General features: G+C 42.7%; 2 protein-coding genes across 3 annotated transcripts; one reads left to right on the forward strand and one right to left on the reverse strand.

Moving 5' to 3' along the window:
* Nucleotides 1-386: 386 nt before the first annotated feature.
* Nucleotides 387-4875, forward strand: ccnd3 (cyclin D3). Of its 2 annotated transcripts, XM_086199305.1 has the most exons (6): nucleotides 387-524; nucleotides 834-1033; nucleotides 1123-1338; nucleotides 1912-2074; nucleotides 2756-2898; nucleotides 3102-4875. In XM_086199305.1, exons 1-6 carry the CDS (start codon nucleotides 512-514, stop codon nucleotides 3294-3296), a joined length of 930 nt encoding a protein of 309 aa, XP_086055431.1. In that variant the 5' UTR covers nucleotides 387-511; the 3' UTR covers nucleotides 3297-4875. The 2 variants fall into 2 exon arrangements, with proteins under 2 accessions (XP_086055431.1, XP_086055430.1); XM_086199304.1 differs by lacking the exon at nucleotides 387-524 and having other exon boundaries at nucleotides 543-1033.
* Nucleotides 4077-13875, reverse strand: nuak2 (NUAK family, SNF1-like kinase, 2). The gene is made up of 6 exons (XM_086199302.1): nucleotides 13460-13875; nucleotides 9768-9888; nucleotides 9161-9312; nucleotides 8163-8228; nucleotides 6908-7160; nucleotides 4077-6820 (listed from the first exon to the last, which is right to left on the reverse strand). Exons 1-6 carry the CDS (start codon nucleotides 13652-13654, stop codon nucleotides 5787-5789), a joined length of 1821 nt encoding a protein of 606 aa, XP_086055428.1. The 5' UTR covers nucleotides 13655-13875; the 3' UTR covers nucleotides 4077-5786.
* Between the last annotated feature and the right edge of the window lie 1348 nt (nucleotides 13876-15223).

Genomic DNA, 15223 nt, shown 5'->3' on the forward strand with positions numbered 1-15223 from the left:
TTTTCGCTAGTTAGCTTAGCACAAAGAATGGTAGTGGATGGGCAGGTTAGTATACCTCTGTCAAAAGTCTCCAAATACACTCCTCTTTGCCTGCATGAATATAACTACTTTTGTAAAACTTTCATTATGAATTAATACTGTGTAATTATGTTACACTATACTTTTCGGATCAGGCAGTCTGAACTATCTTGGCAGGGCATCGAGATTCTACATTGCACTTTAAAACTGATGTCTAGAAGAGTGCTTGCTTCTAATAAAGGCAAACTTTTAGAGAGAGCATGGAGGTGATTTCTCAGATATAAAAAAAAAACAAGACTTGGAACTATTTGATTACTTATTTTTTATGATGCATGCCAACTCTCCACCACTTTCATTCATTGTGCTAAACTAATAGGAAGGCAAGCCTCCTCCTGATGCTGGCAGAGGAGAGAGGAGTTGCTTGTCTGGCCCTGAAAAGTTTGCCAAGAAAGTGTATTTCTGGTGACCTTTAGAATCTCATCAATTTGATGGAATGCTCCGAGATGGTATTTCCCAAACTTTTTTCAGTGGGGAGGGGGTTATCTAAAATTAGAGAACACCATTGTGACCCAATTCGTTATTAGCTATATATCACGAGAACTCGTGTTTTAATAAGTATTTGTAGCCATTTGTACTATTGTACGGTGTGTTCTGACCCACTGTATGGGAAGAAGACGCTCTAAAACAGGCTAGCAAAGTTGGGGATACTTTGCTAATTGTGGCTAAACAGCTACCGGTGGCTTGCTAAAGCTATCAATGACGTGCCGACGCTTAGCTAACGAGCCGCATGGATCTTAATGAGGGTTTTGGTTCAGTCAGCGACAGAAATGACGGTGAAACCGGGAGTGACGTGGTCCCACGGGCGGGCCGCGACCCCGCTCTCATCGGAGACCAGCGAGCACTACACAACCTGACGGCCCTGGAAAACACCAGCAACTTGTCGACCAACTTTAGTCGGATCCAGACAGACCTCCAGCCCTACATGAGGAACGTACTGGCGGTCTGGATGTTTCAGGTATAGAAATAAATACCTCAGGATGCTCAAAAGTGACATTTTTAGGGAAGTATTGAGGTTAATAACATCACTTGGACGCTGTCCAATAGGTGTGCGAGGAGCAGAAATGTGAGGAGGAGGTCTTCCCTCTGGCGGTGCATTACTTGGACTGCTACCTGAGCCGTTACCCCGTTGCTAAATCCAACCTGCAGCTTCTAGGCGCTGTTTCCATGTTTTTAGCTTCCAAGATGAGAGAAACTGTCCCCCTGACTGCTAGCAAGCTGCGCATCTACACCAACAACTCCGTTTCACTGGCAGACATCCTGGTAAATAAACTCACTGTATATATTCAAAAAAAAGTGTGTTCAAGAGTGTCTTACATAATCTAGTGATGGGTGTGTGCTCAAAGTCTGGTACAGTGTCACACATAAATAATCCAAGTATAATTTACCCTTTTAGGAACCTACTCAGGTAAGTGTGTGGTCTACCTGGTCCATATATTGTGTTTGTGTGAGCCAGTGCCGTCACAATGATTTCTCTTCTTAAAAGGTCAAATAACCTTGCAGAAATAATGTCCCAGTGCTATATCAACTCATAAACTTTATATTTAAACATCAGGAAACTTATTTAACACCATGTGACTTCAGTCAGGCTCACCTCTCTCCAGGACCTGACCCCCCTCCATCACACGTCATGATTATTCCTAAGTGGTCATGGCTTTATTTTAAGGGTTATTAAAAGTATAAATAGATGAATAAATGAACATTCTTAGAAACAGTGTCCATGAAATGTTGCCCTGTTGGGAGGATGCTGACAGTTCTAGAGGAATGTGCGTGTGTGTTGTGCGCGTGTGTGTGTGTGTGTGTGTGTGTGTGTGTGTGTGTGTGTGTGTGTTGCAGCAGTGGGAGGTGGTGGTGGTCTCTAGGTTGGACTGGTGTCTGGCCTCTGTGGTGCCCTCTGACTTCCTGGAGCCAATGTTTCACGCTCTCCCCTTTGTTCTGCCTCACCACCTTCAAAACCTACGCCGGCATGTTCACTCTTACATTGCACTGGCGGCTATAGGTAAGTTACATCCAGCAAATGACGTGGAGTTGAAGAAATATAAGGGTATCTATTACTGTGGTCAGTTATAAGGCCGTTTTATCTGTTTTACTCTAAATAGGGCACGCATTCTTATGTGGTGAGACATATAGTGAGCGTTACATACAACTGGTTGGATAAAAGTGACTTTTAATATGGTGGACAATGGGTACAAAGCAGCTATAACTTTGATTACAATGTGTCAGCAGTTCATTTTGGAGACAGAGAGCTGAGTTTGTGTAATCCTGTATTGTCTGCTGTGAAAGACCTGTTGTCCCTCTATTCAGCTGGCTGTTCTCACGAATCTCTGTGATGTTGCCCCGGGCGACAGGACACAGGGATACAGTCAGGCCCTTTTTAGAAAGACTATGCAATTGGAACCCATAATATTAGGCTCATTCCTGCCTCCTGAAATTGTGACCCATTCAAAAAAAAAAGGTGTCGGTGGAAGAATTGAATAGCTGACTTTTTTTGTCTCCTTTGCTCTCCTGCCTGAAGCAATTAGGATAAAGTATCAGATTTTTATGTTGAAAAGACTGCTTTGAAGCAGGCTAGGTGTGACCACAGTCTAATAACTACCAACTTTTACTCAGGGCTGCGTAATCTGAATAGAAAAAGGTCACACGACCTTTCTACGTTGAGTAGTCTATCATTTCTTCTTAGACTTCAAGTTTTCGGTGTTCTTGCCCTCCACTCTTGCTTGCGCCTGTGTGAGCATCGCCACGCAGCAGCTGAAGTTAGCGGACACTGCTGACTCCTGGGATTCAGTCGTGAAGTTTCTGGCTAACCTTCTGGTCATTGATCTGGTAGGTGTTATGTTTAACTGCCATTTCCAGACACGGCTTGTCAGCTTGTTATCATTTTAGCGAGCACCCTGCTCAAACAGACTGAGGAAAAAGTACAAATTGAGCAACCATGCACATGTAATACTGAGCAAAATCCACAGTTGACTGTGTCCACGAACTGCTACTGAACTTGTGTTTCTTTCTCTTTATGCAAACCCGACCAGAACGCCGTCCTCCTCTGCTATGAGCAGCTACAGAGGGAGTTGGAGCTCAGCCTGCCCACTTGTTTCCAAGCCAGTGTTTGCAGATCTGGAGGCTACAGCACAGAGGTCGGCGACACCCCCGCTGACATCCAGGATGTTTTACTGACACCGGTGAAACCTCAGGAAATCAAGCTGGAAAACTCCACCCTCCCATGAAAGGCTACGATGAACCATGAGGGCCGATATGATGCAGCTTGGAAAAATGTGATCGTTACCACCGCCAAGGAAGTTATATGACCGGTGTAATGTGTTCGACTGTCAGCAGGATTACACAAAAACTATGAGAACGATTTTCACCAGATTTGGTGGCGGGATGTAGTATAACACGGGCTTTGGCCGAGGTCTTTAGTGTCCATGCACCTGTCTGTCAGCAAGATAAAACTGAATTGCTCATGACGTGTTATTGACGGTTATCACATATAAAATATCACAAGCTGGCCTTAATGATGACGCTTAATGTTGGTCAGTGCAATCAAAGGTGTGGAAAATGATATTGAAGTTAAATCAAATTCAACTTACCTCTGTTTATCTCAGATTAACTCAAAAACCAGTAGAGGAATTCTGATGAAACTTTGTAGGATGATAGAATATAACTTCTGGAACATTTCATTCATTTTTGGAATCCAGATTAAATGAAGTCATATTGCCTTGGCAGATGTTTGGAAGTGATTTACTTCAATTTGAAGTCGCTAAAGCAGCATTGAAAGATGATTCCAACCGTTGCTTCTGTGTACTGCTATTCTACGCTGAACCTGTTTTGTTGTACTGAGTTGTTGAACTGCACTTAATCCTTATACTTAAACGTAGTACCTCCGTGTTTCCAGTATGTTCTGCATGTATTTTAAATGGCTTTTATACTGTTTCAACATAGATTTTCACCGTTACGCTGTTAAAATGACCTAAAGGATTTGTATGGAGGTCAATAACAACACAAGCCAGCGCCTACGTACTTTATTTCATTTTTATTGATTTCCTCATCCCGAGCCACTGCAGTGTGGCAGATCACACAGTCATATAATCGGTAAGCCAGTAACTTTGGCACACATGGTTTAAGCTGCATTCAGAGAACAAAAATATTACACGAGCCTGTATAGCTGCAACATCTGGGAGAAAACAAACTGTGTTGAAATGCCAAAATGAACTTTAAAAGATCTTTAAAAATACCATCTGCTTAACAAAATCCCTTAGATTCCAGTTTTTACACACATCCACTGGCTTTACATTGCTGATAAGCCCAAAAGTGACACAAAAAAAAAAATCCAGTTTCTGCACAACATAAGGATTTCTGTAGTTACTTCTCTGCTGCCCTGAACTTGGTTTCATGCCATTATAAAACGATAACGTTTATCAGTTCGCAGGTTTCGATAAATTACTGTTGGCATGTTAATCCAATGAAGTAATTCCCGCATGTAGCGTGATGTCTCATACAGACACACTAACAACAAACAGCATGCCTTTCTTGGATTTCAACAAGAAAGATTAGCCAACTAATAAAACAAGAGTTTAAATATCTTGTCAGATGTCCTGGATAACAATGCTGAGCAGTCTTCATGGTTATGTGACCAAATTCAGTGAATACTTTTCATTTGTAGTATTTATTCGTAAACAAAACATGCACATTTGGTTATTTTCCAGTTTTGAGTATTCAGGATTTATATTTTTACTTTATTTTCTTGCCTGGCTAACTTTCTGATCCAAATGTAACGAAAATAAGTAGCCAAAATGTCAAGAGTTGAGAAAAATAAAACACCTGAGCTCTATGACCTCCATATTTCATGATTTAATAACAGTATGCGACATTTGCAGAATAGTCAGCTGAAGCTTAGCCTCAAGCGTGCGTCACTATTTTTCCGAATGCGTCCTTCAAAAACATCTCAAGCGACATAATGCGCCCAACCTTTCGAGTGAAACTGCCACCAGTCGATAGAGCCGGCAGCCACATGTGAACTCTTCCCTGTGTTGACTCAAGCGCAAAAGCAAGTTCAACAAGTTACTCTTGTGTGTCGTGTTATTATTCAAGTCATTATCCAAACTGAGAGCAAGAAAGTTCAATGGAAAAACAGAGATTGCAGCAGAAGTCCCGATCACAAACAATTATACTCATGTCACATATAAAATTCAAATAACAGGAAAATTCACTTTGGTATCACATGAAAAATAATTTCCTCCACATTATAAAATGAAATAGAAAAGAGAGAAAGTAGTCTAAAACTGAAGCTGTATGATCCTCTTGTTGCTCTAGCTAGAATCCCAAAGTGCTGTTAAATCCTAAAAACTACCCAAAGCATCCTGTTGGAGAGAAATGATGCAGTATTACAAAGCACATTGCAGTTAATTTACCGTTACTGAAGCAGTGTGTTCTACAAAGAGTTCATTTAGACCTTTGTAGAGCAGTGCTTTGGTTTCTTTCGATAGGGAGCTCTGATGTTGAAAACTAGAGCTCCTGAGAATCTTTGAAATGCACTTTTAATAATAATTTTTGTTAATACCAAGTCATCCCATGATTTCATTCACTAACTGAAGTTATGTTTTTTCAATCTCTTCCCTTTTTGGTACTGTGAAATTCCTGTTATCACCACATTGGGCTGGTAGTCACAATGAACTTTGGCTGTCCACACTTGTTTGCCCTGAACGGATCGCAGGTCTTCAGCTGGCAGCTGAGCCTCGTAGAATCATGGCCTGCTTGTATGCCTCAGTTACATTATCACAGTCTGTAATTGAGAAGGAACTGTCAGCAACTCCAGACTTGTAGCAGTTCCAGGGTCTCTGCAGTCCATCCCCAAGAAACCCGTCTTCTTGGATGTCCAGCAAGTTGTCAGCAGACACGCATCCTCTCATAGTAGCCTTGACTGGTTTATCCATTTGAGCTGGAGGTCCAGCACGGTCTGGAAGGTCCAGCTGGTCAAAGGACTCTGAAGACAGAATGCTGTCCTCACTGATGGCGCCACTTGGTCTCAATCTAGTGCCCCCGCGGGGTAAAGAAACAGCCAGCTGGTCCAGGGAGCCAAACTCCTGCAGCCCACCTGAGGAGAACTTCCCATTGCGTTTCAGGATGCCTTTCCTGTGGGTTGGTGCAGAGGGGCACTCTTTAGTTTGCGGTACCCAGCCAGAGTCACTGTTCTCAGGGGAGGAGGAGTAGTACCCTGACTCTTGTTCCGTGGGCTTCTTTAGGATACCTTTGCGAGGCTGTACTGCAGCTGAAGGGGCACTGGTCAAAATGTTCTGAGGTTCCACTGAACTGACAGCAGAGGCCTCATTCGTTACTTTCTGTTTCACACTATTCCGTCTCTTCAGAATACCTTTGGAGGGCCGAGTGTCTGTGCTTCCTTCATGAGTGGTCTGGGAGAAATTGTTCTCTTTTCGTGACCTGCGCAGAGACCGCTGGCGCACTACGTCTGCTCCACCACCCTGTGAACGCAGCAGGCAACGCATCTTGGAGCCATTCTCCAGTAAAGGCCTCGATGTACGCCGAAGCCAGCTTGCAACGCTGGCCAGCCCTGCTGGGGGCTGTGTTGATGGCGAGGCCGATGAAGAGGTTTGCTCTGCCTGACTGGTCTTGGTCTCAACCAGCAATGACTGCTGGTAGCCCCAGTTAAGCCACCAGTGTCCTGCAATCTCCTCTATTGTAGCTCTGCGCTCAGGATTCACCATCAGCATCCAACGAATGAGCCCGCATGCGTCTGACAGAACACGCACACGGAAAAATCAACATTTGAATTCAGCTTGAAAAATAACATTTACAGAACATAAATCGCAGAAACACTCACCTGAAGGGTTGTTTGGTTTCCGGTAATTTCCGGTGCTGATCTGTTGGACCAGAGCTTTGTGGTTGTGCCCATCAAAGGGCATGGTCCCATGAACCATCGTGTAGAGCAGCACCCCGAGGGACCAAGTGTCCACCTCTGGCCCATGGTATGGCCGGCCATTTACAATCTCAGGGGAAGCATAAAGGGGGCTGCCGCAGAACGTCTGAAGGTACTCATCACCGTGGTAGAGGTTGGACAGGCCGAAGTCTGCAATCTGCAAGAGCAGGACGTCAAGCAGAACCGTGTCAGATTACTTACTAGTCCTCTACTCTGGAGATTTCAGATTTTACAGGCAATCACTGTTTTCTAGATAAGATCACACACACACACACACACACACACACACACACACACACACACACATATATACACACATATACATATATATATACACACATATACATATATATATACACACACATATATATATACGTATTTATACACACACATATATATATACGTGTATATATACATATACATGTATATATATATATGTGTGTGTATGTGTATATATACATAGACATGTATATGTATATATATATACACACACACACACACACATATATACATATATATATACACACACACACACACACACACACACACACACACACACACACACACATATACACAACTGTATATTACAACTGTTTACACTATTAAGCCTGTATGGATGTGATGTCATCATTTATAACCTCACATAGGTTGTGAAACATTAACTATTACATACACACAACTAAGCCATAAAACTCATCTACTTTGACAACTTGATACGAATCCACGTTTTATTGGTGTTGTTTTACCATGAAAACTAATTGCTGGCTCCATCTGCTTCATGTCACAATTTGGAAGTTGCTAATGGAAGCACAACTCCCTGTGTAGGGGACTGTTTCAGCAAAAAAATCATTACCGCAACGGAACTACTGTAATATTCAGAGCTAACAGAAGAGTAGCTTGGTCCCTTTTAAGAGAAAATAAATGATGTACTCATACCCGAGGCTCTTCCACTATGAGTACACACTCACCAGACAGACAATTCTGCACTTAAGAGTCCTCTTTTGAACAATATTCTCTCAAAGATTTGTCACCGCAAAAATACAGTATTGTATACATTTTAGCATCAAGAACTTATTAGTGTCTGCCACGTGGATTTCTGAGCATGTATGGGAATAAGAATGCCACAAAAACTGCAGGGGGGGCACACTATTATGCGTACCTTCACATTGCCATTTCCATCTAGTAAAATATTCTCCAGTTTCAGGTCCCGGTGCACGATTCCATTCTTAGAGGGGAAAAAAAAAACAAAAGACACATCAGTTACTTTTTCTACAGATTCTACACAGGCCATCAAACATTATTTTACAGGAAGTTGTCTTTATTATATAAAGGATTAGTTTTTACTGGGTCAGGACACATTCTGTTCTAGGGGAAGATTTTTTTCTGGTGCGTCAGCTATGCTTCATTGTCCTCAGCTCTGCAGGGGGGCATGCCTTTGACCACAGTTTGGGTCGCCTTCAAAAATGCAGGTCAGCTGCTTCTTAAGGTATGGGCACTTGTTGGAGCAACACACATTCCTTGTGGTGATGTGTGCATCTGATTTGTTTTAAGAGCGTGTCCTGTAGAAACTGCAATATTTAAGAATTCCTCCCCGCTGCAATCAAAGTCTAAAGTGACTTTTCTTGCTTGTTTGAGATATCTTAATTCAGAATCAGGACTGGATGGAGGCAACTGCAATCAAAATGACACTAAATATGACAGTTCACCCATTTAAATCAGCTACAATTACACAACTCTGAATAACAGGAGCAACTGGTGTGTGTGTGTTTGCGGAGCCCTTCTGTTCCATCACACCCTCATTAGAGTGTGAGATCATCCGTGAGTGATGGGACGGCTGGCCTTCAGCCCTGACGCCGGCTCTCTACAGACTAAATGTTCGTTCCCCTCTGCATTGTTCTCACAGCATCCCTGTTCAAATCAGCAGGCTGCCAGTGAATAACACCCATTATGTAACTGTGGGGGTGCCAGTGGAAAAAACTGAGCAACTGGTCCGAACGGCGTCATTAGTTTTGACGTAGCAGCCACGGGTGAGGATGTGACAGGGCTAATCTACTAGCCACGACTTTATTTTCACCAAGAATTCCCTCGATATTTCACTTACTTTCTTTACTCGTAGGTTCGGTAAGAAAAGGGCGAGTGTGAAACAGCGAGCCTCACCTGATGGCAATAGTGCACAGCTGATACGATCTGTCTGAAGAAGTGTCTTGACTCGCGCTCAGAGATGCTCCTCCTGTCACAGATGTAGTCATACAGGTCCCCCCGGCTGGCGTACTCCATCACTATCACAATCTTGTCCTTGTTTTCAAACACTGAAACGTCAAATGAATAGATTTAGTCAAGATTTTAAATCCAAATTCTAAAGATTATCTGACATTTCAACAGGATGTGTGTTGAGAATTTTAAAGAGCATCTCTACGGTGACATGTTTGGATTCAGGGAGTGTCAGAGGTTAAAGGCGATTCTTCCTGATTAGGCTGCTGACAATCAGAGAAGAAGAATGCAGAGTGATGACACCTCGTGTCGTGAGGGACGCCGGAAGCCCCTGCACATTATCCCACAATGCTGATGGGGTACTGCATGGCAGCAGCTTATGTAACCCTGCATCAGCCTTCTTCAGCACAAAGACTTGCGTGACCCAACAGTTCAAACAGAGATGGATGGAAAGATGCGAGTTTCCAGGTACCACGTGTCACTCCGCGTGCGAGTCACCGTCCAACTATACTGTCACCAGACAACCAAACAAAGGTATGGATCATTCCATTACCTTCATATATGGTGATGATGTGAGGGTGACAGAGCGAGGACATGATCTCAATCTCCCTGCGAATGTGAACCAGGTCTTGCTCATCCTTGATCTTCTCTTTTCTGATGGACTTTATGGCGACCTTTAAAAAGACAAAGAAAAGAAAAAAAAGATTTGATTTGGTGAAAAAGAGTGTTTGAAATATTATTGTTATTATTTGGAAAGGAAAACATATTTCCAGTGAATCATCAACAAGACAACAGCTCAACCAGTGACTCAGACATGTTATTAACAGATGAACACTGCGTGGTGGCTGTTGCCGGTATTGCAGCGTATGAAATGATATCCGATTTGACTTTTTTTCTGCAGTGGTTTTCAAAAAATACATGACAAAGTTCTGAATGGAAGCAGGACAATTTGCGCTTTAGTAACTCAGAATCGCATTACGGCCTATTTCAATTTTCAAATTGTAAGGAAGATGCAAGTTTTGTTAATGGATTATTGTGAGTCAGCACCACATTGAACTAAGATTGTGGCGCTTTGTTTGATACAAATACATAAAAATATAATTAAAACGCGCCATAATTATTGTAATGCATTTTTTCAATGAAAATTAGTTATGTAAAAATAAGCATATCCTCTAAAATAGTAAGTAATAGATCAGTCAGGCATATTAGCTTGATGTGTAACAGAAAAAGACAAAAATAAAAACAATGCTAAGTAGATTATTTAGGGTTTTGTGTGATTAGAAACATCATCCAAATAAAGAGATCAATGGACAGTGAGGCAGATTTTCAGCGATGTTTCCAACAAAGATGAAGGAGTGGAGGTTCAAGGATTGTCTGCTGCAAAGACAAAGAATGAGCTGCTGGCATGTCTGAGAATCTGTATTCACAGATGTATTCATTAAAGGCTTTAGCCCAGCCAGCATACATGTCGAAATATGCGTTTATTTGAAGCTCAGATGCTTGGGATTCCTCTGCGTGTCATCCATTTACCCCAAGGTTGAGGAGCGTCACGAGGCACCAGATGGCGACGGGGTGTCCTCGATGCTTCTCACCTTTTAACCTCCGAGGCTCCAGACACAGACACGAGTGAAACAGCGACTTGTCATATCAACTTTCAACACACAAACATCTCCTGTTATGAATCACTGTCTGATCTGGAGGCTTCCAGGTCAGCGCGGCACTCGCGTCACACGCAGTCCTTTTTCCAGATTTCTGGGAACTTGGGTTTTCCTCCGTTTGTTTGCATAGCTTTCAGACAGGCTGCTGAACTCACACTCATGATGAGTTCACACCCCAGTGAGGTTATCTGTGTGTGTGAGGCCTTTGTTGCCTTCAGTGTGTTCTACGCAATCGGCATCGAGGGTCTGAATTCTTGCACAAGCACACTCAAATAATAATTTTGCTCAACGGAAGCCCGACAGTCACTCTTCACGGCAGCCATTTGGACAAGGGGGTAAACACAGGTGTATTTAAGCAGATTATTTCCTTTGAGCTGGGCTGAGGTGCTGGTGTTATGCAGCTGGCTGACGGGGAGTCTATAGACACACTAAGTAGAACTGGACTGTAATTACTTTATTACCTCCACCTGCATTTACCCTGCAAAATGTTATCAGAATGACTACACTGACAAGGGCCCGTCGCTGCATCCATGCCGGAACCCCCAACCTGAATGAGTTATGCTATCAAACTGAGCTTAGACAAAGACAACAGCAGCTGCAACGCACGCAAAAACTGAAGCCATTGAAGCCAAGCTGTCACTCCCTGGGTCAAATTACACGTCTTTGTCCATCATTGTGCAGCCATTACTAAATGTAGGAAAATAAAAAATAAGCCGATGAGTGTCTGGCCTGTGCCATTTCAGCCATATCTGAGCGAGTCAGTGGGATGACAGCTGAATCTGCAGATCAGGAAGATGCCTGCAGGGGTGAATCTCAGACGCCAGCTCACTTCCTCTAACAGAAGCATGCAGAAGTGGCATGTTGTGTCAGACAGTGTTCGCACGCAGCGTTGGGTGCGTGGACAAGGCCGGACATGTGTCTCTACCTGTTTGCTGCAGCAGGTGCTGCAGGGAGGGGAGGGGAGCTCTCGTGCGGCGCTTCCTTCATTCCGAAGCACTCTCACTCACAACAAACTCGGTCACGACTGATAAACACGTCTACTGAGTCGATCAATTTTTGCCTGTTGTTTTTTTTGTTTGTTTGTTTTTTGTAAGTTGTGACTGTACCGAAACTCACGTGGAAAAAATAAGAACTGTTTCCTGATCAGATAACTCAGCTAAAAATACTAATGATCAACTTAGTAATATGCACGCGAACATAAACTCAGTTTCATGAAGTCTAACTAGGGTCTGTGTATCATTAAAACCTCAGTCAACACCGGCTCCTGAACAAGGGTTCATACTCATTCTTCACTCACACTTTTCTGGGACTTTTGCAATTTGAGGAAAATTTTCATAGTCGTACATCCTCCGACGCGTCTGTTTACATATGAATTCTACAATTACCAGCGTATATTTGACTGAATCACCTACACGCTCGTATTCAGGTGTTTATGAAGCCAATTTTTTCAGGATTTCCAAAAACTTTCTGGCTTTACTTTAAAAAAAAAAAAATTCCAGGCCTGGAAATGTTCTGATGTGAGCCCTGCTGAACAATACTTTTATTTAAAATCATAATATCATTACAAGTTTTAACCTCCTTGGCAGCATCACACATTCAAAACGGTCTAATAACATGAAAAATCAACTTGTCCTCTCCACAGTTTTAAGTTTTCAGCAGGTTCGTTTTTTTTTCTTCCTAATGACAGAAGAGCAGCAACGTGAAAACAAAAACCCATAAAGTCCCAATTTAGTGATTTGGTCCTGAGATCTAGAAATTTGATATTGAATGAAAAGGCTCCTCAAAATACTTTTATTACAGACAAAAGTATCAAACACATGGGGGGGGGGGGTTGAATTTTTGCTCTGGAAGGAATGTAGCTAATATTTTGCCTGATAGTGAAATATTAAAGCAGGTCCATGTACACATAGAATATTTGATAGAATAAGAGAACGAGTCAGACCTCTCTCTCTCTCTCCAGTCTATTATTGTAACACCGCTCATTTCCCTCTTAGGTCATCTGGGATGTGGAATTCACCTGAAAGGCCAACAGCAGTTTCCTCTCTCGCTCTTCACCAGGAACTCAAAGAAACGTACCTAACTTCCCTCTCGTGGGCCAAATTCCCTCTGAATTTCTAAAGAAACGCCTTTCCTCCATGGTTTCATGCCCCTCTGGAGGTTTAGGTGTAAAAACCCGTTCCTGTGCAGTGGCGCTTTCGCGAGATTCATTCAATCATGTAGTGGAAACCCTGCTTGGGCTCGAGATTACACACAGCCATACTGCGATCATGACCAGGAATTTGGGAGATTTTTAAAAACTGCTTACTCAGAGATTTTAAAATACACAAATTCTGTTTAGAGAAAATGAGAGCACCCCTCCACCAAAATCACCCAAAACAAACCCACTGGGTTAGAAGGCAAACGCTGGAGCGGCAAACAGACTTCAGTCTCATGACTATTATACACTTGTGCCTACTACTTACAAGTTTCATACTTTAGAAAAACAATATTACGCGTCACTTGTACAAATACTGTCTCTGACTTAACACAATAAAGGGCCACCGGTAATCCTGTGTGGAATAATGAAAGGAAGATGCATAAATCTCACCAGTCTACCGGATCGCTCCTTGGCTTTCTTCACTTTGCCGTACGTTCCTTTGCCCAGGGTCTCCAGGAACTCGTACCTGTGCTTCAGGTTGTGTTTATGGTGGTGACGCTTCACTGCTTGTTTCTTCACCTGAGCAGGAGCTTTAGCCGCGGAGGGGCAGTTAGACGAGAGTCGGGCATCGCCGGAGTCATCCATGCTGGTAAAAGTGTGACTTCTCTACTCTGACGTGAGGGCAGGTGGTCCGGTGTTCATCCCTCGCTGACCGCAACCTGCCGTCAAGTTACTCGGGTGAACGCGAGCTGCACCGTTGAGAACAGAAACCGAAAACACCGACGGGGTGTCTTTTCCGCGTTGTCCTGATACCTACTGACAACAGCAGGTACACAGCAGCCTGGGGAGGCTCGGAGGTCGGCAGACACACGTCAGACAACCGAGGGGCGGTTCAGGTGCTCAGAGGAGCGCCTGATAACTCAGCCGGGCGGTGCCGTTATGATGAAGTTATCAGTTGGTTTGTTACTAATGTTTGGTTTTCTCTGTGTTTGTTTTATTCTATATTATCTCAGTGTCTTTTATTATTTTTTAAACATCATAATCAGGTAAAATATAATATATAATACCCAAAAGGGATAGTACTTTGTGCCGTGGCCGCTTTTCTCGTGAATTATATGAAGTGGGCGGAGCTACAGTGGTACCTTTTTTACGTTTGCGGATCTGTTCTGAAGTTTTGTGCTCAGAGATGAGACATCGGATCGGGGATATCGGAATCGGATATTGATAATGATGTGATTTACAGATCTAAAAATAAGAGAGATAGCTCTTTCGAGCAGAAGCGCTGTGTTGTTGGCTGTAGCCTCCTGATCTAAACTTAAACATAACGCCAACAATAACACCCGACATAATCCAGAAAAAAGGAACCACGTCACACTAGGCAGGTGTGCAGCTCTGCTTGAGTTTGACATTGGGTTTTTTTATATTCAGAGACATCATTACTGGACTAGATAGTGGAGCGGCGGCTGGATCTGATGGATCCTAGATGGTACAGACAACTGTGACAGCCCCCCCCCCCCCACACACACACACACACACACCTGCCACTCAAAGAGGCCACGCCCTTAATTAGCTTTAACGTACACCTCAGTATCATTTGAGTTATCCACCTGTTTGTATTATTTGTTTTTCTTATCATTATCATTGCGATCTAGTCTGTCATTGTAGCTACTCTTTTCAAGCAGTTTCAATGTAATATAAAGTTACAGAAAATGAAAAAGAAAAGGTTGTATAAAAACGTTCACAGTGTAGTTGTCATTAAAGTACAGTCGCTTTAATTTCACTCGGAAGGAGAAACAGGAAACAATTGTCCAACATGACAACTAAACTTCAGTTGTAGATCGTTAATTGAGTGTCTCTTGGCACCGTCGGTGTGCTCAGAGATTTAAATCGAGCGCACCAGATCCTACAAGTGTCTTGTAATATTGAATGTGTTTGTTTTTTTTTCAAATAGGTCTTAAGCATAATTATCACCATTGAAATAAAGCAGCACTTCATGTCTTGTGTTTTACATTAATGAAGTCAAAATATGAAATTTAGTAGGGGAAAGCAGGAAATTGAAAACTCATTCGAACATGTTGACATACGTCTGCCACTAGAGGGGGCTAAACACCAGAATGAAGTCCTGTAAGATGTACACTTTTACATTGACTGAAAAAGAAAGAAAGTAACAAAATAGTTAGAAAACTGAAAAGATTAAATATTTAAATATGAACT

Source organism: Aulostomus chinensis, chromosome 3 (genome assembly GCF_037954235.1).
Source record: "Aulostomus chinensis isolate RoL2024-O1b breed Wild chromosome 3, RoL_Achi_v1.0, whole genome shotgun sequence".
Lineage (NCBI taxonomy): Eukaryota > Metazoa > Chordata > Actinopteri > Syngnathiformes > Aulostomidae > Aulostomus > Aulostomus chinensis.

Bases quoted from the DNA above. Each gene is read 5' to 3' on its own strand.
- ccnd3 (XM_086199304.1), top strand. From the start codon at position 806: ATGGATCTTAATGAGGGTTTTGGTTCAGTCAGCGACAGAAATGACGGT. The intron at 1,034-1,122 runs GTATAGAAATAA...GCTGTCCAATAG, and splicing joins TGGCGGTCTGGATGTTTCAG to GTGTGCGAGGAGCAGAAATG. The intron at 2,075-2,755 runs GTAAGTTACATC...ATTTCTTCTTAG, and splicing joins CATTGCACTGGCGGCTATAG to ACTTCAAGTTTTCGGTGTTC.
- nuak2 (XM_086199302.1), bottom strand. From the start codon at position 13,654: ATGGATGACTCCGGCGATGCCCGACTCTCGTCTAACTGCCCCTCCGCG. The intron at 9,889-13,459 runs GTGAGATTTATG...GTCTTTTTAAAG, and splicing joins AGGAGCGATCCGGTAGACTG to GTCGCCATAAAGTCCATCAG. The intron at 7,161-8,162 runs GTACGCATAATA...CTGCTCTTGCAG, and splicing joins ATGGAAATGGCAATGTGAAG to ATTGCAGACTTCGGCCTGTC.